Here is a 21,060-nt window from a genome sequence, read left to right on the forward strand (position 1 = left end):
CCCTAAGCTTGCCTGCTGTAAACAGCACAAGCACTGGAAGCTGTTTCTTGATCTTTGAGCTTCATTTGCCAAGTACTTGTCCCAAGTATTGTGCAACTCTTTCATGGAGGTCACAATCAAGCTTGTGCGCCACCTCATAGGGAGGCTGAAGCACATGGTCTGGGTCTGGTCAGTTTGAGAATGAGTTTTGCATGTAAGTGACATCAGTGCATGCTCACAATCCTTGAGGACATGTTCATATCCTATTGGACCATCATCTTCATGCTTGTCTTCATTTGCAAGCTCATCCAAAAGGTCATATCGCATCCACAATTGTTCCAGGTATGTGCAATGAAGTAATGCTTTATTTAAATTACTCCAAGGGTGGCTGCATGAATGGAGTGTATTCTGGAGCATCCCACAAAAGCACTCCCTATGAAAGGTCCAAGTGGTCCACACCAACCCACAGCCTCAGATACCCTGTACAACATGTAAGATGCCATGGATCATGAGCATGCAAGCTGGCAGGCATTCAATGTCATACTGATAATAGTATCTATTGACAAAAGTTAGTGTTGTGATACAATTGAATCAGAAATGTGTATACCTCTCATATTTCTGCACCCAATCTATAACACATCTTTTGATATCATCAAGTTGTCTGTGTGGGGTGCAAAACTGTAAAGTAGCCTTCATGATTGCTGCTAGCTCACACATGTGCTTGTAGTATTTGTCTTTGGGAAAGTGCCCCTTCAGTAGCTTTGGGGCAAGATGCATGAACCAAAAACACCATGTCTCTGCCATAAAGAGTGAGCAGTCTGTTGCAATATTCATGAGCACACAGACAAATGTAGATGGTATGTGTCAGAGAGCAGCAGCAGTTTCTTTTCCAATCTCCTCCCAAATTTCAGTCACAATTGTGAAGTCTTCATTACCTGTACCAAGACCCTTGAATTGGCCCATCCAGAAGTCAACAAGGTTCAGGACAATGTTCTCCAAGAACAAATGAAACCATTCCCATGGGGATGATCATGCATAATCCAAGGACCTGACATGAGTCAGGCCTGGCAATCCTTTGATGCCAGTCTCCTTTGCAATCATCACCATCTCTTTTTTTGTTTTGGCCACTGCAATCCTTGCCATTGCATCTGAGAAGTCATCATGGTGTCATAAAGGGGCTGCTTGATAGAGGGTCCTTGCACTGCAGTTTTGAGACAGCAGGTGAAGAGGGATGTAATAGGTCTTGCCTAAGCCACAAACAGCTTTCACCTTGCATGAACAACAAGGGAAGATTGAGTTATGGCCCTTGAGATTTAAGAAGCACTCAATTGTGATGATATCACCAGATTTGACAATGATATATGCATGCATCTTGAAAAGGGCTTGCTGGGATGCATCAAAAGTCTGGATGCCATATGCTAGCTCAGCACATTCATTGTCCAGGGGAATGAGAAAAGAATGAAGGTCCTTGGGTTGGTGCAGGCCAGGAATAATTCTGATGCACAATAGGTTTTTGCTGTGAGTTCACACATGCAGAGGCAGGTTGTAGTTCTGCAACAGGAGTGGCATACTGGACAGGCCCCTGTGTCACTGCCTGAAGAGTAAATAGCTGTCAGTACAAAGGCCCAATGCAATGTCTTGGGAATCTGAGAAGTATTGGTGAGGTAACTCTTCTCCATCAACAATAACACAACAATGGAGAAGCCACTGGTAATGATTCCCATCAAATACATCTGCAATCTCTCCTCTCCCAATATCATAATCCACATGGTATGAGAGCATTTTGATCATCCTTGTGCTTTGGAAATACCCTTGCAGTTGTGGGATAAGTGGGAGATACATGAATTGTTGACATGGCCTTCCATACTGGTTGAATCGCACTTCTTGACAGAACAGACAAGACTGAAGATAAATATATTTTTCAGTGTAGGCCACACATGAATTTCTGCAGCAGTCAACCAAGAGGGGTTTGATCCCAGATAGTTTGGCCACACACTGAAAGATGACATATTGTGAGTTGAGGTTCATTTTGTGTTGGAAAGTGAATCACATCTGTGAGTATGCACATTGAGTGATTGGCCCATCATAAGGAGGTTAAATGTGCAGATATTGTCACAATCTTTGTCAGATAGAATATCATTCCCTGATGCATGAGCAGTTCATGCGTTAGAGCCAGGGCAACCAGGCATGTATGGAGAGTGAACAGATCTCATTCTCTTTCATTTCTCACATTGTCTTCCAACTCATTCAGCAGCTCATTATCATCTCCCTTCAGCTCTTCAGCCCATACCCATACATCATCTTGAATGTCACTTCCAGGGCCAGCCTCGGACTCAGACACCCCACTCACACCTGTTGTGTCCAATGACTCAGATGGAGATGCTGGGCAGGAATGACCACCTGAGATGATTACTTTAGTATCATTTAATGTTCAGCTTGTTGAGCTGACCTTCAGCCAGATCTAGTTGGGGGCTTTCTTTGCCTGTCAGGCTTTCAGAGTCATGCATGCCTGCCAGTTGCCCCATGGATGCAGCCTTCTTATAGTGATGCCACCGCTGTGTGCTGCTCAAGCACACACCACATCCTGGATTGCACCAACAACATTTCCTCCTTGGAGATCAAATTGGAGGCATGGTCAGTATGTTTGACTTAACTGACTGACTTAGCAACATGTACCAAGCTGTGATCACCTGACCTGAGCACAGCCACTCCAAGGTTGTTGCTTACATCCATTATCCTAAGTGCCATATCATCTCTGCCATCAAGCCTCCAGCCTCAATGACAATGCTGAAGCACAAGAAGCAGTCAAGGATCAATAAATTAGGAGAGTCATTATCAGAACTCCATGGGGATTTGGAAGTGCACAAATGTGAGTTCATTGATACCAACAGGTACCATTTGGATCTTATATCTCTTCCTGCAGGAAAGAACCATGCAAAAGAGGAGAGGAGGCAGAAAAAACAGCAAGATAAACATACTAACCAATGGTTAAGATTGATTAACAAGCCCAAGGGCTGAGCAGGTCAAGGCAGCAGCTACAAGCTAATAGATGCCTTGGGACTCACAGAGAAGAAGGACATGTACAATCACCTTTTGGTACATCTTCCATCCCTACTATTGTATTCTTATTACCTGTATGCTACTCAATAGGATGTTGTACAAAAATTGATCTACCACTACCTGGATACAAGTCATTTGCTTTCTCACCAAAGCAACAAGCTCCTTGTCAAGAAAGTCATTTGGAAGGTAAGGGAGTGCATTCTAAGTGCATATAGCCACTAATAACCAAGATTCACATTGTTAGGCCCAAGCAGAATCAGAAATCCTCATGTGGTGTGAGGGAGGCTGGGGTGCATGTGCTTTAATTGCCCAGGTATTGAAAAACTGGTCAACATCTGAACAAAGGCAAAAACAGAATGCTGAAGCAAGGGTTAGCAGTTACTTTTATCTATATTTTGATCTCGAGTTGATTCCCTGGTACATTTAGAGGAAGAGAGAAGAGTCTAATGACAAAGATGAGGAGGAAGTGGGTGCAGATGATGCTGGTGCTAACAGGCACATTAAATGTACTTCAGGTACACAGAAAAAGGTAGGCATGCATGTTCTACTATCACAAACTCACTCCATGTCATTCAGAGAAAGAGGGACAAGTCTGAGTCTGAGTCCAAGGAAGTGGACACAGATGATGCCAGCAATAACAGGCACATCAAATGTACTTCAGGTACACAGAAAAAGGTAGGCATGCATGTTCTACTATCATGAACTCACTTCATGTCACTTAGAGAAAGAGGTCCAAGTCCAAGTCCAAGTCTGAGTCTGAGTCCAAGGAAATGGACACAGGTGATGCCAGCAATAACAGGCACATCAAATGTACTTCAGATACACAGAAAAAGGTAGGCAACTGTGCATTCTACTATCATGAACTAACTATATGTCACTTAGAGAAAGAGAGACAATTCCCAGTCTGAGTCCAAGGAAATGTATGCAGACAATGCTGGTGCTAGTAACAGGCACAGCAAACATGCTCTGGGTACACAGAGAAAGGTAGGTGAACAAACATCTACTATCTTGAGCTCACTCTGTGTCATTTAGATGGAGAGGGATGAAGACAATGATGAAGATGAAGATGAGAGGAGTGTCTACCCAAAACACATGGAAGCCAGACAGAAAATGGTGAGGAAGTAAGCTGTATGTGATTGCAACTGATGCCTGAACATTTTTCAGAGAAAGTCAATTGTTAGCGATGATGACATACAGCCCAACATGCATGCCAAGGGTGATAAGGGTCACCAATACCTGGGTGGTACTCAGAAGAATGTGAGCAAGTATATTGAGCTGTAGTCACAAGCTGATGTTCACAATGCAATGTGCAGTTTAGAGAAAGAGAAATGAGCTGGTGAATGAATCAATTGACAACCAGCAATCATGCATACTACAAGCAGCAAATGGCATGCTGGGAATGGGATGACAGGTATGGTCTGGAAAGTCATTCACTCTGTGCATTCACACTCTTTCAGGAATGTATCAGCAATGGGTTGCACACTCCAAGACCACTCACATCAGTATGGGAGCAAGCCAATGAAGCAGAGGTGCCAGTGGCCTCTGAATGTCATGTATGTGTGCCTTCAAAACTTCACATTCTGTTTTTGTGCTCTCATACTCACTCAGGATGGGTCACAGAAGAAGAAAAGGGATGACATGTCCCTTGGACTACAAGTGAGTTGTAGATGTACTTATCATGTATGCCAGCCAGCATTCTCATGTAGTTCATGCAGGACTTGACTGACAAGGAGGACAATGCAGAAACACAGTCATCTGTGATCATGCAAGATGACTTCCCACCAGGATGTCCAGGCATATATTGCAAGGACAAGGTCCCATCCAGAATGTCTCAAGATCTTTTCACAGCATTACAAAGATATGTTTCCATGACCTGAAAACAGCATGGGCATAACTTTGAGACAGTCCAATTAGGAGCTCAGATCTGCACCATGATCAAAAGGGAGTATAGGAAATATGAACAACTCAAGATTGCAGTGAAAAAAGGTTGGCCCATTAGCATGATTGACTTCAAGCAGATTCCAAGGCATATCATCAAGTGGCAAGACCAGCTAGATCTGATTCTTTGTAACAGGAGCCTCCACAAGCAGCAGCATGTCTGGAAGTGTTTCGAGGCTGACTTGGTTGAAGATGGGTGGATGTTGGAAAAGCTAGCTTGCATGTGGAACTCAGCACTGTGTTCCAGATCAGCGATTCTGGACCATTTACATTCTGGATAGTATGTCCCTAACATGCAACTCACTTCTTCAACTGTGCAGAAACTGATGTAAACACTGAGCAGTTATGGTGACAAGGGAGCTGCAATCATCAAGCACACCCTCATTGCCCTGTTCCCAGCATCAGCAGAGTTGACTGCAGCAATATGGCCTCTGCTGCTTGCACAATTCACGACATACTTTATGGTGCCCTACATAGCAACCTTGCTGATCACAGATGATTACAGTCCTACAACAGTTGTCAAGGCACACAAGATTATGGTTGCAAGTAGCAATGTGGGTTCCCTCATCCACCCCACAAATGATGACAATGCAGAGTTGGAGGAGATATTTCATAGAAACATTGTCACCTTTTGACTAAAGTGACTGGAGGTCCTGACATGTGAAGTGACAAGTGATACATGGGATGTCACTCAGGCTCTGCTAGAACTCCAAGGGCAAATGCAGAAGGCATCTCCTACTCCATCATCCTGTGTAGGCTGTGCCTTGACTGACACCATTCACCTTAGCCATGACCTCACCTCAGAGTTAAATTACTTGTGACAGATGATGATTCCAATCAAGCTGCCAACAAGTTACATTCAGAGCAGGCAAAGGTTAACATTCACTACACACTTTATCCCACTAACATTGCACCTTACTGACACTACTAACTTTACAGACCATGATGGTCATGCCAAGCAGCAAGTCCTAATCAACAGTGCTGCCAGTGGCCACTGCATGTGTACTACCTTTGATGCTTCCAATGTGTTATACTGATATAGATATCACCACTTACACAGGTCCAGCAGCATGCCCCAAATGCAAGCATAGGTCAAACTGCCAGACTCATGACATCAGTGAGTATAAGGCAATTCAGTTGTCATACCCCCATCACCATCCTTTCTGCACTTGTGACTCATGTGTGGTCAAATGCACAGGAACACACTAGGGCAAATCGCACTACTTGATCAAAGACTCAGCAAGGCCAACCATGACAGAACATTCACAACTAGGTTGGGCCTTGTCAATCCACTCTCATTTCCTTTTAGCTAACTTATTTGGACACTTTCAAGACCATTTACACACTTTCATCAGAACTCAATGCCACCTCACACCTCTTGGACTTCTACACACCCAGCTATGTGTATTGTTGATTCCCCAGCTGCACTGTTTATGCACTTTCATCAGAACTCACTGCCACCTTGCACCTCTTGGACTTCTATGCACCCAGCTATGTGTATTGTTGATTCCCCAGCCATGCTGTTTATGCACTTTCATCAGAACTCACTTCTGCCTTGTGCTACTTGGACTTCTATGCACCCAGTAATCTGTATTGTCAATTCCCTAGCAGCACTTAATGTCAATGTGCTGTCTAATCAATGTTAATTTTGCAAGTGAAATGGTACTTTTGTGACTGATGATAAGTGCACTCTTGACTGAAAATCGGTGCCATTGTGAGTGAATATCAGTGCCTTCTTCAATGGAAATTTCCGGAAAATAAGTGCCTAACATGACTGGAAATCAGTACCATTTTGACACTGAAAAAACACGTCAACGACATTGATGCATGGCACTAGTTATTAGTAGCAAAAATGAAATATCAGTGCCACAATTTGGCACTGATTTTCATCGCGTGGAACTGATATCTGGTGCTTTTGGGACTATTATACAGTACATGCGGCACTTGTTTTCAGTGCGTTTACTTCCCTCGGTGGAAGGCGCGGGAAAAAGCGTTCCGGGAGTCTACGATCTTGCAGGCCTGGCGAAAATCTGGCATCCGGCCATTGGATCCTGATATTTTCTCTGCTGAAGATTACGCACCTAGCATTCCAACCTCAACAACTGCCGAGTTGCCCCCATCATTTCCATCCTGTCACGACCTTCCATCAGACTGGGCTATTCCATCATCTGATGACCTTGACTACATTCCAGATTCCCAGCTGTCATCCCCATCTACCCACATGCCGCCTGATGACTTCGATAACCAGCTCTCTGATGTACCCTCGGATGCATCATCGGATACATCAATGGAGTCTCTGTACAATATTTCAGAGTCAGATGCTGATATCAATGCCGCAGGTCCCAGCCAGAGTACAGACCCTCTAGCCAGGCTGTACAAGCCTTTGCGGCCTGCATACACTGAATCCCCATGTCCACCAACCTTCGAGCAGTAGCAACTGGCAGCCTCGTCTTCATATCTAGGACCCACATCCCCTTGTCGCACCCGTTCAATGGGTTACAGCACCCCAGCCTCGCGTTCCATGACCCCTGCAAGCACAGCCATATCAAGTCATTCTGGAACAGGTCAAACGGCACAGCTTCAGGAGGAAAACGAGCGGCTTCGTGCTCAACTCGAGGTCACACAGTGGGAGCGTGACAACGCTCTTGGTCATGCCATCATGCTACGTGTTGAATACAACAGTTTGAAGAAGAAACTGAATGCTAAGGAGGAACGTGCTAAACGTAAGGGCTGCAGCATCCGGCAACATGGCCTCATGACAAGTGCCGAGTCTCGACAGAGAATTGCAGAGGAGGACGCAAGGAAAGCAGCTAAGAAGCAACAAACCGAGGCTGCGCAATCACGTAGGCGGGAAAAGGAAGCGGCTGTGCAAGTGCGACGAGATGCGATGGCACTGAGGTTTACAGAGGCAGTCTCAACACGAAAACAAAGACAGAACTTGAGACCATTGCCCTAGCACTCGGCTTCCCCAGTCAAACATCATTGGCATGAAAGCAACCTTGCTTTCCATGATCTGCACACATCTGAAGGATAACCCCAAACTGCAGAATGATGGTCGATTTTCTGGCCTCTTTCCTCCACGTTCTCGTGTAGCAAACTCTGAGTCTGGACCTCTGGTGCCTGGTATGTTCTGTGCCCTTCCATACTCCGAGTCATTGACTCAACTGCAACTTATTATTTTAGATGCTTCCCTTGAACGTTCAATGCAACCCGCATCAGCATTCCCTCCATTGGAAACTCCCTCCTGTGTCCATCCGAATCAACTGGCTGGCTCATCATCCTCTGCCAGGCATCATGGTTACCCGCACACTGAATCAGCCTATGTTCCAGAACTAGTTGGTAACACAGCGGGCTACTTGGCATACCCATCAACGTCAAATGGTGCCAATGAACAGCATCAGAGCTCGACGTCGCGCCTTAGTAGTTATAATGGTTCCGTAGATTATTTACCATAGCTCTCAAGCAATTGTCGTTGTGCGTCTTGCTTGTGCACCGTGCTCGCTGCGGAATTTAATTTGTGTGCGCCGAGAGGCCTGCCGCGCGTGACACAGCGTGACAAAATTGTGCATTACCTATACTTTTTGACCTGTCATTTTCGGGGCTCACTTATACATGCATTTTAGCGTATTTTATTCTTTTTTTTGCACAGGCTTGTAGCCAAGACCTGTATCTATTAGATCATCCAAGACCGAGTACAAGAAATGTTGTTGTTGTGTAGTTATTCCAAGTTTTGTAAAAATTGTGCATTACCTGTCGCATGATAGTAGTTACTGAGACTAGTGTAGATGCCGGTTACCTCCGGTAGCAAACGTCCATCCGAGCGACAAGCCTGAAGCACTGCCACCCTGCCTTTCTGCATCAGACGAACACCCCCCAACAGACCGTCGCTGCTCCCACTCCAGCTCCTCGCCCAATTGTCATTCCTTTCACCCACCCACCACGCCCTCTTCTTCACACTATAGCCACAGCCATAGATTAGCCCAGCCACCGTTCTAATCTTAGCCCAATAATTACATACTATTCGAAATGCTACTGCTATGCCTACGCAGTCCTGTCAGAGCGAGCAGGTGACCCGCCCTCCCGAGCGGCTCCGCCTGCCTCGCCTCCGCCGAGCTAACGCTCGGCCCAGCCCAACCACTGACAGGACAGATCTTAGCGAAATGCGTGAGACGAGGATGGAATGGAGCCCTTGCCCTGTGGCTGTGCTGTATGTTCCCACGCCCGTCACAGAAATCTTTTGTTTTGTGTTCCATTTCCTTGCATCCACGCATTCCGACCCCGATGGCAAAGAAAAAGAGCAAGCAAGTAAGTCAAAACCGACACCGATCAACCCGATAATAAAACATCCTACTTAACGAAATATCCAGGTTCTTCGTCCGTGGTGTTGGTACTGCGAGCGTGAGTTTGAAGATGAAAAAGGTCAGCCTATTCGTCCGGCGTCTGCTGTGTGCCGCTCACTGACGCCTTCCAGTCCTCATGCAACATCAAAAGGCGAAACACTTCAAGTGTGGCATGTGTCCTCGCCGTCTGAATACTGCCGGTGGTCTTGCAGTTCACATTCAGCAAGTGCACAAACTCGAACCAGAGAAGTGCGCAGTCGTGTTCCTATCTATCCTTCCATCTTACTGATCCGCCTCAGCCTGCCTCGAATCGAGAACGCATTGCCCGGTCGGGACGGCTATGAAGTGGAAATCTTTGGTATGGAATATTCCTGCACCTGACGTCGCAGACTCTAAACGCCGTAAGGAAATCGAACTTGGCCTCGCTGCGGGTTCCATTTCCCAACCCCAACCAAAGCGTCCCGAGATCGACAACCGACCTCTTTCGGAGGATGAGCTGCGTGCCCAGTTGGAAGCCCGATGTACCGGCTGCTGCTCCTGCTCCAGAGGCAACCGCTGCAGTTTACAATGCCGCTCCGACCGCATATGCTGTACCACCTGCTCCTACTCCTGGCATCACCCCTCTAGGTACATCGCCGCCTCCTGGGCTTCCCGGCATTTCTCCGCCACCGTTCATGCCCGGTGTTCTCCCTCCAGGACCGTTCCCAGGTGTCCCTCCAATGGCTTCCCCATTCCCCGGCATGCCCGGATTTCCTCCCGGGTATGTCTTGTCATGTGGCTTTTACTGTTGTTCATAGCTAATTCTACTTTCCAGTCCTCCACCCCCTGGTTTCCCTATGCCGCCTCCTGGTCTGCTCCACCACCTGGAATGCTTCCCCCAGGTGCACCACCATTCCCCCCTAGGGTTTCCCGTCCGCCTCTTCCGCCGCCCACCTTCGTGCCTGCGAGCTCACCCTCGCCAGTCGCGTCTATGAATGGGACGCCTGCTTCAGCTCCACCTCCAGGACTTGTGCCTCCCGCAGCCACAGCACCACAGCCACCGGCGGTGTCTCTTCCACCGCCACTTGTACTTCCTAATCCTGCTCTCGAGCAGAAGTATGGACCTTTCAAGAAGACCGACTTGAAATATGCAGATCCTAATTTCTCTCCTGTATGTACTGCGTTTTTCACTCTCACTTCGTCTGCTTTGGCCATGGCTCGCTCACGGGTGCACCCTTTTTTTGTGCTCACAGGAGGAGAAGCGTGGACGCACTGCGAAGTACTACTTTGCCAGCGATGCAACGAATACCACACCATCGCAAGATCAAATGGCCAGTGGCACAGAAGAATTTCGCGGGAAGAAACGTGCACGCGCGGAGGATTTCCTCTAACTGTGTACGTGCATACATACGCTTACCGACGAAAGTGGAGTGGGAGAGGTGGTGTTTGGTCAATCTTGTTTCGTTGTGATGGGTCACTTTGTGCGGGTCTCCTCGTTATCTTTCGTTTTATCTTTCCAGCTAGGGCCGGTCTGTTGCAACGGGCGGTAATCGTGGGTGTCGGGAACGGTAACGGTATGGGGAAAAAGAGTCGGTCGGTGGAAGTTGGACGATGAATACCAGCGACGGTGGAGAAAGACTTATCAGTCCGTCCCATCCACCTACTTCTTCACCACGCGAGCTTCCACACTCATGGTTTCTTTTCCTCTATCATATATTCCACCCGTCTCCCATCCCCTCATGCTGTGCGAGACATCCAACGTACTTTGCGCTGGAAGTTGGTAAAGTGGCGGATGTTCTTGGGGATCGTGGTTCCCGGTGCGGTGCCTGTCTTTGTTTTGTTGTCTTGACCATACTCCCTTCTCCCTTCCCTTCCGTCATCCCCTACACAAACTCTCGCAACCCCCCTCTCATCCTGCATTATCCCCCTGCGGTATCGTAACAATTGTACGAATGGACAGATTGGAAAAAGGTTTGTCTACATATACGGTCGGTCTTTTTTTCCCGTCCAATCACGCTTCCTACTTCACCTATATGTTTTTCTCTGCTTTTTCCACTTTGAAATCGTAAGTTACGTGCAGATGGATGCGAACGAGGTAAAGGTTGGTGTGAATATATTTTTGTCGGTCTATGTATGTGCCCTTGAGCTTGCGTTTGGGTGAGTGGAAGGGGTGTCCGTATGAAAACCCCCTTCTTACGAAAACACCAGCAATCTCTGGCGTTTGGCACGTTCAAGCCTCTATAGTCGCCATGGCATAAAGATTCAAATGTAAGCGTTAGGCAGCGGCAGCCTAGAGGTATTGGGGTTTAGGTTTTTCCCCGCTCACAAGACATTTGTATGTGACAGTGTGGAGGAAGTGAGTCGTATCTTCTCTGTCAATACATCCGTGCTCATCACAATTACTGGAATAAATAGATCTGAACAACACGAATACTAGTAAGTGTCAGCACGATTCGGTGAATAGTGGCTGCACGTAGACCCCAACTCGGACCTTGGTCAATCCTTCCAGGATTGACTGAAACGTAATCAGTAGTCGTTCTCGTATTTACAAGTGGGTCGGTTGTAGTGGAGAACGCTGCATGTATGCATACGTACCGTACAAGTAACCTCTGCTGCAGGAGTATGCTATCGTTAGTAGGGCCCAGACTCTACTCGTGGGCCCGGGCCGAGCGGTGTCGGTGAGTCACCTACGCCCTTAACGTCACCGCATCGATTCCCAATATAAGGTGACTTGCGGAAATAGCTGCGGACTACGTTTCCGGACGTGTCTCCACTTACGTCCTGCAGCTATCAAATGGTACTGGCATGAGATCTCTCCTCGCGCAGGAGTGCTAGCATACACAGGCTCCCGGAATTCGATACCGCTGCCGGAAGTAGATGAAGGACCAGGTTATATACGCACCAGGCAGGTAGTAGTCATATCTGGAACTCACCACGGTAGGGGTGAGCACACTCAGGACGAATCACAACAACGACGGAACGTTGACAGGCGTGTGGGATTGAACAACCGAGCGTACGCTCTGATGCAAGATGATTGAGAGAGAGAGAGAAAGAGGGAAAAGAAGAGATGCCCTGTACCCCCAGGATCCAAACAGTACAACACAGCAGGAGGGATCCACATGCCCAGACAAGGGCGCGACAGGAGACGTGATCTAGTGTGAAGCGATAGCGTGAGCGCAGGTGGTGCGTGAGTGTGACAAGCGGTAAGTGTACGCTTACAATATCCTACAACTATAGACCAAAAACTTCGCGTATGAACGGGGTGTAGTCGAGGTTTTCAGCTTCTTTGTCCCTATCGCCGAGGACAAGGCGTCGAGTGTTGTATTGCTGCGTCCGAGTACAACTCTTGTAGGTGAATGTGAATTCTTCCACGACCATTACTAGCCGAAGTTTCTCTCGCACTGAAGCCAACTTCAGCGCGTTTTCGAAACCGATACGACGCCCTTCTTCTATACTGATCGGTGTGGGTCTTTTGGCTAGCGCCAGAAAAGCGGGGAGTAGCCACTCTCTGATGTTGTACTGCAAAGCGAGCACCACTTTGTCTATGGGGTCGACCAGCTCGGAAGGAATATCTAAATGTTGAATGGCAGCATTACGCAACCCGACGAACTCCCACATCGCAGACAACTTGAGGACCGAGATCCATTGGTCGCAGTCCAAGTCCAAACCTCTATTTGTCCCATGTTTTCTGGTGCATGGCACGAACGTCAAGTACGGGTATAAACTACGTGACTGCACACACTGACCTGTGCATGAGGGCTCGCAACAAACTCTCAAATTCCTTCTTAGAAATGCCTTGCAGAATCACGTGGCACGTATCACTCTGACCTTCAACTGTCTCGGATTCACCTCGGGGGAGTAGAAACATGTCCCTGAAGACAGTGGACTCGGCCTCTAACGGCTCCCTGGAAATCCGGAACAGCGAATCCTCTACCTAGTAGAGTGGCGCGTTAGAATATGAGAACAGAAGGCAGAAGCGAGACGCACGAGGAAGGTAATTGTGTGAGTATAAAATTCTGAGTGCTTTGAGTAGCTACTAGCTGTAGTTGAATCGGTGCTGTCAGACATGGGAGAAACGACCTGGGTGTTGAACGTCCGAGTCCAGCGAGGCGTACAGACGGTATCGAGTGGTGGTCCACACGTGAACTGAACACCCTAGGATTGTGGCAGACTCAAGATCATCACACGAGCTTACCATGCGCCGTGCATGGCTAATCGTGTCAGGGAAAAATAGGGGCTTCGCCTGAGGTCAGTGTCTTGTTCGAAGTCCGAGATCCTACACTCATGCAAACCTTCCCACTGCCTTCTGTGTGACGCTCTACATAGATCCTTGAAGGTACGACCAGTCGTATGTTAGCACCTGATTTATGGACTGTCCACAGTTCCGAATGTCGACCGAGTACACCGCGACATTAGACATGTTTATGTAGACAACAAAAGGGTGAGCATTCCCCAGCTCGTTACGCTGAATATCAGCGTGTTTCCAGTGACTTACTGTAATCGCAAAATCCAGGTCTCTTCTTCATTACCCAATGCTTCCACCGTGTTGCTCATCATGTTGAACAGATTTTCTGTGACTTGTAGTTTGTATCTTGGGCGAACAGTAGGCGAGCTTGCAGGCGACCGCAGGTCAGCAGTTGACCGCGAGTTCGCCTTACTGCACCGGTACCCATATAATGCACAGAGCTAATGCTCGTAATTCCTGGTGATTACAGTGGTGAGCTCCTCGTAAGTGGGACGACGGTCTTGTAATACTTGTTAGCGGCAATCTTGATGCTTATTATACACTTGGCTGGATTTTTTTTAGAGACGCTTCGTACTAGTGAGGTTGACAAAATACACGACATTATAATTAGCAAAACGAGAGTCACATACTCGGTATTCAATCTCAATATACATATAAGGCGGTTTAACAACTAGAAAATGGACAATCTTCACAAGTCTCTTTCCCCTACGGTTAAGCAGCTGCATCCATACTAAATTATGCACGATAGAAAGTTCCTCCCCAGGTTTCGTGTAGAGTTTGCATCCTCAGTGCGTTCTAGTACCTAATTAGATAGATAGACGCTACTAGTGTTTTGCATACCTGGGCTCCTGGAATTCGATACCACTGCCGGGAGATTTGATGCATAGATAAGGGACCACATTACGTACACACCAATGAGGCAGTAGTCGTATCCAACGACTATAGGTCGAAAGCTTTGCGTATGAACAGAGTATAGTCAAGGTTTTCAGCTTTTTGGTCCCTGTCGCCGACGACAAGGTATTGAGTGTTGTACTGGTGGAGAGCCCCGGGGTAGTACGTGCATGTGAATTGCTCCACAACCGTCTCCAGCCGAAATTTCTCTCGCACTGAAGCCAACTTCAGTGCGTCTTCGAACCCAATACGACGCCCTTCTTCTATGCTGATTGGAGCGGATCTTCGTGCGAGTACTAGCAGAGCAGGGAGTAACCACTTTTCAATGTTGTATTGTAAAGCCAGCTCCGCCTTGCTTATGGGGTCAAGAGGTCGTAGAGGATGATCCAAGTATCTGATTGCAGCATTACGCAGCCCAGTGAACTCCCACATCGTCGATAACTTGAGGACTGAGACCCGTTGGTCGTAGTCCAAATCTAAGCCCCTGTTTGTTCCATGTTGTCTGGTGTGAGAGAACAAGTGTTAAATATGGATGGAGACTCGGCACCCACACTGACCTGTACATGAGGGCACGTAGTAAACTTTCAAATTCCTTCTTGGAAACGCCTCGCAGGACCACGGGACAGGTATCATTCTGCCCCTCGACTGTCCCAGATTCACCTTGCGGGAGTAGAAACATGTCCCTGAAGACAGTGGACTCAGCCTCTAATGGCTCCCTGGAAATCCGGAACAGACAGCCCTCCACCTAGTAGAGGGGTTTGTTAGAAGATGAGAACAGATGGCAGAAGCGAGGCGTGCGAGGAAAGTGACTGTTTGAGTATAAAATTCCGGGTACTCTGAGTAACTACTATTGGAAACGGTGCTACCGGACATGAGGGAAATGATTTGGGTGGTGGATGCGCAGGCAAAAGTGGGGGGTTTTGCCGGTGAGTAGTCAAGTTGTTCGAACTCTGCGATCCCGCGTATATGCAAACCTCTCTGCTGTGCTCAACCCTCAACGCAGGCCTTGATTTAGGTACGTTCAGCCGCGTCTTGGTGCCTGATTTATCATCTGGCCGCAATACCAGGAATGAAGGTAGTTCATTGTGTCAACTCCCTGGGCGCATCGCGTCATCCTCCATTTCTATGTACACCAGCAAGGGGTGAGTATTTTCCCGGTCCATGAGGCTGAATATCAGCCGCGTGTTCCAGGAACTTAGACGATCGCGGAACTCGTACATTCTCAAATTCAAATATCCTCCGTGCACAGTGCTTGTAATACCATCCTATAATGTTGCTCATCCTATCGAACAGACGCGCTGTGACTTGTCCTTGCCTGCATAGGCATGGGCGAACGGAAGATACTGCCAGACGTGAACCTGAGGGTGAGCTACGGTACCGACCTGACGCGGGGAGCCGACGCTCGTAAGCCTGGTGAACTCATCAGCAGTTCTTCATCGTACTTGATAAGTATACAGGACGAAAATGTTGTTGCACTTACATAGGTATATCAGCACCAATATTGCGATGACCCTGTGTGGACTCGAAACCCCTGGGATTTGAGAGACAGTCCGGGTCGTAAGGTTGGAGTGGTCGAGTCGCAACTATGCGTACATTAGCGAATCGAAGGTCTTACGGGCGGTATAGCAACGGGTCAATGACATTCTCGGCCCTCCAGATCGCCTCCAGTCTCCCTTTCATTGATGTGACGTTCACGCTCGTGAGATCGTTGCCCGTGCACTCTCCAAGATAGCGGACTATTTTGGAGCTGATGTCATTCTTCTTGACGGCTCGCTCGACCACAAGAAGCTTGGTCCCATAGTATTCAATGGCGAGATAAACGGACGAAGCTGAGCTGGACAATGCACCCTGATGGAACGCGCGTGATTCTATCGAATACACTTGGGTGTTGGAAGCGGTGAGAACGTACATGTATCGTTGACGTTCCACTTCTCATTGAAGGCAGTCTCTGGAAATGGGTGGGCAGGTGCATCATACATTTTCACTACGTCTTTTGCATATTTGCGTTCAGCTCCATGTAGCAAATGCACAGTTTACAAGCTCACCCAGAGAACGCGTGAGCTCCTTAGCTACCGATCGATAACGTCCAAAATCGCCTATGAAAATATCCTCTGGATCACATTCCGAGCTGGAAGATCAGGTCCGACCATACTTGAAGCGGTTGGAACACACGGACGGTCGAACACGGGTCATTAGTTGGTTCGAGTGGGCTTCATAGCATTACCTGCCAACAAATACGGATAAATAACGCAAGGTTGATACAACGATTTTGGGGCATTCTTTGGCACTTACAAGGAAGAGCTGTGACGCACTCTGCTTTCGGTCACTTCATGGGTTCTAGACAGTCTCCTACATAACACCTCGTTCCTCTCGGCGAAATTTGGGCCTTATGCGATCTCTCCTCCATAAAGAGTCCTAAAATCAAGTAGTGACCCACACAACCATCCAGAACTTGGCCAGGTCAGCAAGTTCGCGCCACTTACTACCATGCACTGCAGTTGCTAGCGCAGTAGAGTCGAAAAAGTCATCACGCCACAATTTAGTCCCGTTTTTGAAACTCACGACCCACTTTTGGGTGCCTGTGTAGCTAATAGACAGAAATGGAAACGCTTGACGGTTGCATTTGCATGGATCATTTCAAGGAAGCTAGCAAGGCAGGCAGGCTGATTGAATCACATCAGACCGTCAGGAGGCGTGCAAGCAGCATATGTACATGCTCAATATGTGTACGTGAAAAGAGTGCCCATTCAAGTCAATATCTAAAAGGGTACGTCTGCGATGGGCCACTCACCGTTAATCTCATGGCCAGTAGAACAACATATGCTCCTGAGCCCTCCAAGCATCCAGAGCTTTACATGGACACGATCACGTTCCTAGTATGCGTCTCTCGTAGAGCCCTTGTGTCATTCTCACCCTTCAATTAGGCGGAAAATTGTTTAAGGTTCCTCGGAAGCCATTAGAAGAGGAATCGACAGTCTTCAGAGACATGTTTCTTCTCCCACAATCCGAAAATGAGATGATGGAGGGCCAGGATGATGCTGGACCAGTAGTCTTGCACGGCGTTTCCAAGGATGATTTTGAACGCCTGTTGAAAGTTCTATTATGCAGGTAGCTAGCTCCATGTCCGGTTTTCAGCTTAGTGTATGGCATGCTGACCATGAATTATCCACACCAGAGCGTTTGGGCCAAATTTGGACCTACCACTTGGCCTCACCAGACAATGGATATCTGTCCTCAAGTTGTCCACGATGTGGGAATTTACAAACCTTCGCATGACAGCCATGTGTTGGCTGGATAACGATGCGACTCTTGACCACGTTGAAAAGATTGTGCTTGCCACGCAATATGGCATCAAGCAATGGCTACTGCCTTCTCTTTTCGCGTTGGCCCAGAGACCTGATCCGATCAGTGTTGAGGAAGGCACACGTCTAGGTATTGAAACTGCATTGAAGTTGGCATCAGTGCGAGAGCAACTGAAGCTGGAGAGCGTGTATGGGTATGACGCCAAGGGGGGTTCTGAGCTTCTACAGAAGGTCTTCGAGCTATAGCTGTAGAGCTTCGGTACATATGTGAAACAACATGTTTGAACGGTGAACAAGGTGATTGCCATCTGTGACAGCCTTGTTCCATATTCCCTAACCTCATTTAATCATATATACAGGTACCGCAAACTGCACGACAAAGTTGTTTCGTATTGTGCTACAATACCTGTCCTCGTCGTGACATGGTGTCATCTGATTCACCGACATCTCATCGGAAGAAGAAACACCAATACTCTCCTCGAGATACACAACAAATTTGTCTGCAATGATCTGCACTCCAACCTACCGCTCCCTTCTCCATCGTAATCACCTTATGCAACGTCACAAACTGTCTCTTCAGCCTCCGCAGCTCCGACAGTGTCACATTATGCGGGGTAAGGCTTATACGGACTTTCCGCCGGAGGGTAGAGCGATGGTGGTCATGCCGCCAGGAGACCCAGAGGTGGCCAGTTCAGAGATGAGGGCGGTGACAATCAAAGTGGTAGTGTATTCGAGCTTACGCAGGGCGTCAGTTGGGGCTTCTGCCACTCGTAGTAGAGCGATGTTAGAATGGAGGTCCCCTCATTACCGTGTCATGGACAGATGAGGACAGACCAGCAGACGGCATCTGGAGAGTGATAACTGAAGGCCCAACACGGGAACACAAGCTGTCTGTCTTTCACCATACTGCACACACTACATAATAGTCCCATCGGACCATCGAAGAGGGATCTTTATAGCGCTGTACCAGATTCGCAAGGCAAGTAACGTGAAGTTAGCTTGTACATAACGTGGAAGAGGTCGATGGCGCATGTCACTGGGGGCATGTGCATGTGCATTTCCATCCGTGCGTTCGCTGTTGCATTGCTTGCGTAGATCGAGAGTAGCGAGCAATACACCCAAGCCTACCCCAGTCAGCCGCGGTAGAACATGGAATGAGGATGCATTGGACGCTCACCATACAGACCCGATCGTTGATCTCCCTCGCAGCGCGATACATCCAATGAAATCTCCTCATATAGTTCAACGAATCAACGATGTCAATCTTGTTCTGAGCCAGGTTGCGTTGGACAACCGTGAAGAGCGCTCCGCGAATTGGTTTTCCCGTACACCACGTCCCCTTCATTGTCTCTTCGGTATATGTCATCTCCAGTCACGGCATACCATTGTAAGACAACCCGTCAATGTTGTTGGAAAGGACAACGACACACTGGTCCTGTATAGGATCGTCTACCGGCGAGACTGTGGTTTGGCCTGGGGCTACGGTTGACCAACTTGACAGTGCACTTCGCAGCTGTATCCATACTAGATCACACTTGCGGGCAATGGAACGTGTCTCCTTGCCATTCTCAGCGTATTCTTGTACCTAAATAGACACAGCTAAGTGAGGGAGGCTAGCTGGACCCCTGGAATTCGGTACCGTGAACTGGAAGTAGAAATATAGACGAGAGACCGCGTTACATATGTACATCCACACCACATAGCTAGTAGTCATATCCAACTGACTATAGACCAAAAACTTTGCGTATAAACGGAGTGTAGTCGAGGTTTTCAGCGTCTTTGTCCCTATCACCGAGGGCAACGTATCCAATGTTGCATTGATGAATGGCATGCCGAGTTGAGCCACCGTCGTGGTAGATGTATGGGAATTCTTCCACGGCCGTCTCCAGCCGAAGTTTCTCCCTCACCGAAGCCAACTTCAGTGCGTTTTCGAAACCAATACGACGCCCTTCCTCTATGCTGATCGGAGCGGATCTTCGCGCGAGCACCAGCAGAGCCGAGAGTAACCACTCTTGGATATTGTATTGTAAAGCCAATTCCACTTTGGTTATGGGGTCAAGAGGCCGGAGAGGACAATCCAAGTATTCGATGGCGGCGTTACGCAACCCAGTGAACTCCCACGTCGTCGATAACTTGAGGACTGACATCCATTGGTCGTAGTCCAAATCCGAGCCCTTGTTTGTTCCATGTCGTCTGCACGCAAAGGAGCAAGTGTCAAATGCAGATGGAGACTTGGCACGCACACTGACTTGTACATGAGGGCCCGTAGTAAGCTTTCAAATTCCTTCTTGGAAATGCCCCGCAGGACCACGGGACTCCGACCGTAAACTCTCTTTGATTCACCTTAGGGGAGTAGAAACGCGTCCCTGAAGACAGTAGACTCAGCCTCTAACGGCTCCCTGGGAGTCCGGAATAGACAATCCTCCACCTAACAGAGGCGTGTTTTGGAAGACAAGAACAGAAGGCAGAAATGAGACATACGAGGAAGGTGACTGTGTGAGTATAAAATTCCAAGGGCTTTGAGTAGCTAGTATTATTTGAAACGGTGCTATCGGACATGAGAGAAACGACTTGGGTGGTGGAATGCAAGGAGAGCGGAGCTTCACCGGTAAGTAGTCAAGTTGTTCGAAGTCGGAGATCCCGTATATATGCAATCCTCTGTTGTGCTCTGCGGTCGACACCTAACACAGGCCCTCGGTTCAATGTACGTTTACCTGCTTCTTAGCATCTGATTTATCATCTGACCGCAATACCAGCGATGGAGGTAGTGCGCAGTGTCAACTGGGTGCACTGCGCCATCCACAGTTCTATGTAGACCAGAAAAGGTGAGTGTTTCCCCGGTCGACGACGCTGGATATGACCCGCGTGTTCCGGGCACTTACACGATCGCGGAACTCGTACGTTCTCCAATTCAAATATCCTCTACGTACGGTGTTTGCAACACCATCCACAGTGTTGCTCATCCTGTCGAACAGATGCGCTGTGACTTGTCCTTGCCTGCATAATCTTGGGCGAACAGATGCTGCTACCCATACACTGACTGTATCATAAACTGATATACTAATGCAGATATAACGTCGCGTCTGACTCGAAACCGCTGGGCTTTTGAGAGATGCTTCGAGTACCAGTGGAGGTTGGAGTGATCGAGTCGCACGTGTGCGTACGTTAACAAAACGAAAGTTCCAAGGATACTACCAGCATCGATGCTCAGTGTCCATTATCAATATGTAAGTACTATTGATCCACTGTTATCCTTCGTGTTGGTCTTTCGTCTCACGGGCGGTATAGCAACTGGTAAATCGATGGTCTCCGCCCTCCTGAGCGC

General features: G+C 48.0%; 8 protein-coding genes across 8 annotated transcripts; 4 read left to right on the forward strand and 4 right to left on the reverse strand.

Moving 5' to 3' along the window:
- Nucleotides 1–4,242: 4,242 nt before the first annotated feature.
- On the forward strand, nt 4,243–5,612 carry F5J12DRAFT_785397 (uncharacterized protein; the record flags this gene model as incomplete). Its single annotated transcript, XM_051743237.1, has 8 exons — nt 4,243–4,296; nt 4,353–4,375; nt 4,400–4,450; nt 4,508–4,592; nt 4,648–4,695; nt 4,755–4,853; nt 4,923–5,257; nt 5,321–5,612. The coding sequence occupies 8 exons, from the start codon at nt 4,243–4,245 to the stop codon at nt 5,610–5,612; spliced, it is 987 nt and encodes a 328-aa protein (XP_051596726.1).
- Nucleotides 5,613–7,498: 1,886 nt separating this feature from the next.
- On the forward strand, nt 7,499–8,670 carry F5J12DRAFT_957803 (uncharacterized protein; the record flags this gene model as incomplete). Its single annotated transcript, XM_051749891.1, has 3 exons — nt 7,499–7,875; nt 7,934–8,100; nt 8,161–8,670. 3 exons carry the CDS (start codon nt 7,499–7,501, stop codon nt 8,430–8,432), a joined length of 816 nt encoding a protein of 271 aa, XP_051596727.1. The 3' UTR covers nt 8,433–8,670.
- Nucleotides 8,671–9,133: 463 nt separating this feature from the next.
- On the forward strand, nt 9,134–10,878 carry F5J12DRAFT_853360 (putative zinc finger protein). Its single transcript, XM_051746602.1, has 8 exons — nt 9,134–9,282; nt 9,345–9,396; nt 9,449–9,566; nt 9,617–9,675; nt 9,707–9,838; nt 9,879–10,081; nt 10,132–10,467; nt 10,550–10,878. Exons 1-8 carry the CDS (start codon nt 9,187–9,189, stop codon nt 10,685–10,687), a joined length of 1,134 nt encoding a protein of 377 aa, XP_051596728.1. The 5' UTR covers nt 9,134–9,186; the 3' UTR covers nt 10,688–10,878.
- Nucleotides 10,879–12,527: 1,649 nt separating this feature from the next.
- Nucleotides 12,528–15,178, reverse strand: F5J12DRAFT_725567 (uncharacterized protein; the record flags this gene model as incomplete). Its single annotated transcript, XM_051741645.1, has 4 exons — nt 12,528–12,984; nt 13,043–13,230; nt 14,650–14,935; nt 14,997–15,178. Coding segments are annotated over 4 exons (1,113 nt in total), but the record flags the coding sequence as incomplete, so codon positions are not given.
- Nucleotides 15,179–15,227: 49 nt separating this feature from the next.
- Nucleotides 15,228–16,543, reverse strand: F5J12DRAFT_352597 (uncharacterized protein). Its single transcript, XM_051739011.1, has 6 exons — nt 16,479–16,543; nt 16,343–16,423; nt 16,049–16,281; nt 15,914–15,964; nt 15,652–15,843; nt 15,228–15,556 (listed from the first exon to the last, which is right to left on the reverse strand). Exons 2-5 carry the CDS (start codon nt 16,406–16,408, stop codon nt 15,711–15,713), a joined length of 483 nt encoding a protein of 160 aa, XP_051596730.1. The 5' UTR covers nt 16,409–16,423; nt 16,479–16,543; the 3' UTR covers nt 15,228–15,556; nt 15,652–15,710.
- Nucleotides 16,544–17,234: 691 nt separating this feature from the next.
- F5J12DRAFT_914940 (uncharacterized protein) lies at nt 17,235–17,981 on the forward strand (the record flags this gene model as incomplete). Its single annotated transcript, XM_051749137.1, has 3 exons — nt 17,235–17,309; nt 17,375–17,541; nt 17,609–17,981. 3 exons carry the CDS (start codon nt 17,235–17,237, stop codon nt 17,979–17,981), a joined length of 615 nt encoding a protein of 204 aa, XP_051596731.1.
- Nucleotides 17,982–18,638: 657 nt separating this feature from the next.
- F5J12DRAFT_853397 (uncharacterized protein) lies at nt 18,639–19,188 on the reverse strand. The gene has a single exon (XM_051746603.1). It carries the CDS (start codon nt 19,099–19,101, stop codon nt 18,769–18,771), a length of 333 nt encoding a protein of 110 aa, XP_051596732.1. The 5' UTR covers nt 19,102–19,188; the 3' UTR covers nt 18,639–18,768.
- Nucleotides 19,189–19,290: 102 nt separating this feature from the next.
- F5J12DRAFT_352718 (uncharacterized protein) lies at nt 19,291–20,002 on the reverse strand. Its single transcript, XM_051739012.1, has one exon. It carries the CDS (start codon nt 19,880–19,882, stop codon nt 19,460–19,462), a length of 423 nt encoding a protein of 140 aa, XP_051596733.1. The 5' UTR covers nt 19,883–20,002; the 3' UTR covers nt 19,291–19,459.
- Between the last annotated feature and the right edge of the window lie 1,058 nt (nt 20,003–21,060).

Source organism: Pisolithus orientalis (assembly GCF_024613125.1).
Source record: "Pisolithus orientalis strain OTSU chromosome Unknown F5J12scaffold_36, whole genome shotgun sequence".
NCBI lineage: Eukaryota > Fungi > Basidiomycota > Agaricomycetes > Boletales > Pisolithaceae > Pisolithus > Pisolithus orientalis.

Coding starts and splice junctions, on each gene's coding strand:
- F5J12DRAFT_853360 (XM_051746602.1), top strand. CDS start 9,187: ATGTTCCCACGCCCGTCACAGAAATCTTTTGTTTTGTGTTCCATTTCC. Junction 9,676..9,706: donor CTATGAAGTGGAAATCTTTG/GTATGGAATATT, acceptor CTGACGTCGCAG/ACTCTAAACGCCGTAAGGAA. Junction 9,839..9,878: donor TGCCCAGTTGGAAGCCCGAT/GTACCGGCTGCT, acceptor CAACCGCTGCAG/TTTACAATGCCGCTCCGACC.
- F5J12DRAFT_352597 (XM_051739011.1), bottom strand. CDS start 16,408: ATGATGCACCTGCCCACCCATTTCCAGAGACTGCCTTCAATGAGAAGT. Junction 16,282..16,342: donor GTGGAACGTCAACGATACAT/GTACGTTCTCAC, acceptor GCGTTCCATCAG/GGTGCATTGTCCAGCTCAGC. Junction 15,965..16,048: donor GACCCGTTGCTATACCGCCC/GTAAGACCTTCG, acceptor CTCAAATCCCAG/GGGTTTCGAGTCCACACAGG.
- F5J12DRAFT_853397 (XM_051746603.1), bottom strand. CDS start 19,101: ATGACATATACCGAAGAGACAATGAAGGGGACGTGGTGTACGGGAAAA.
- F5J12DRAFT_352718 (XM_051739012.1), bottom strand. CDS start 19,882: ATGTCAGTCCTCAAGTTATCGACGACGTGGGAGTTCACTGGGTTGCGT.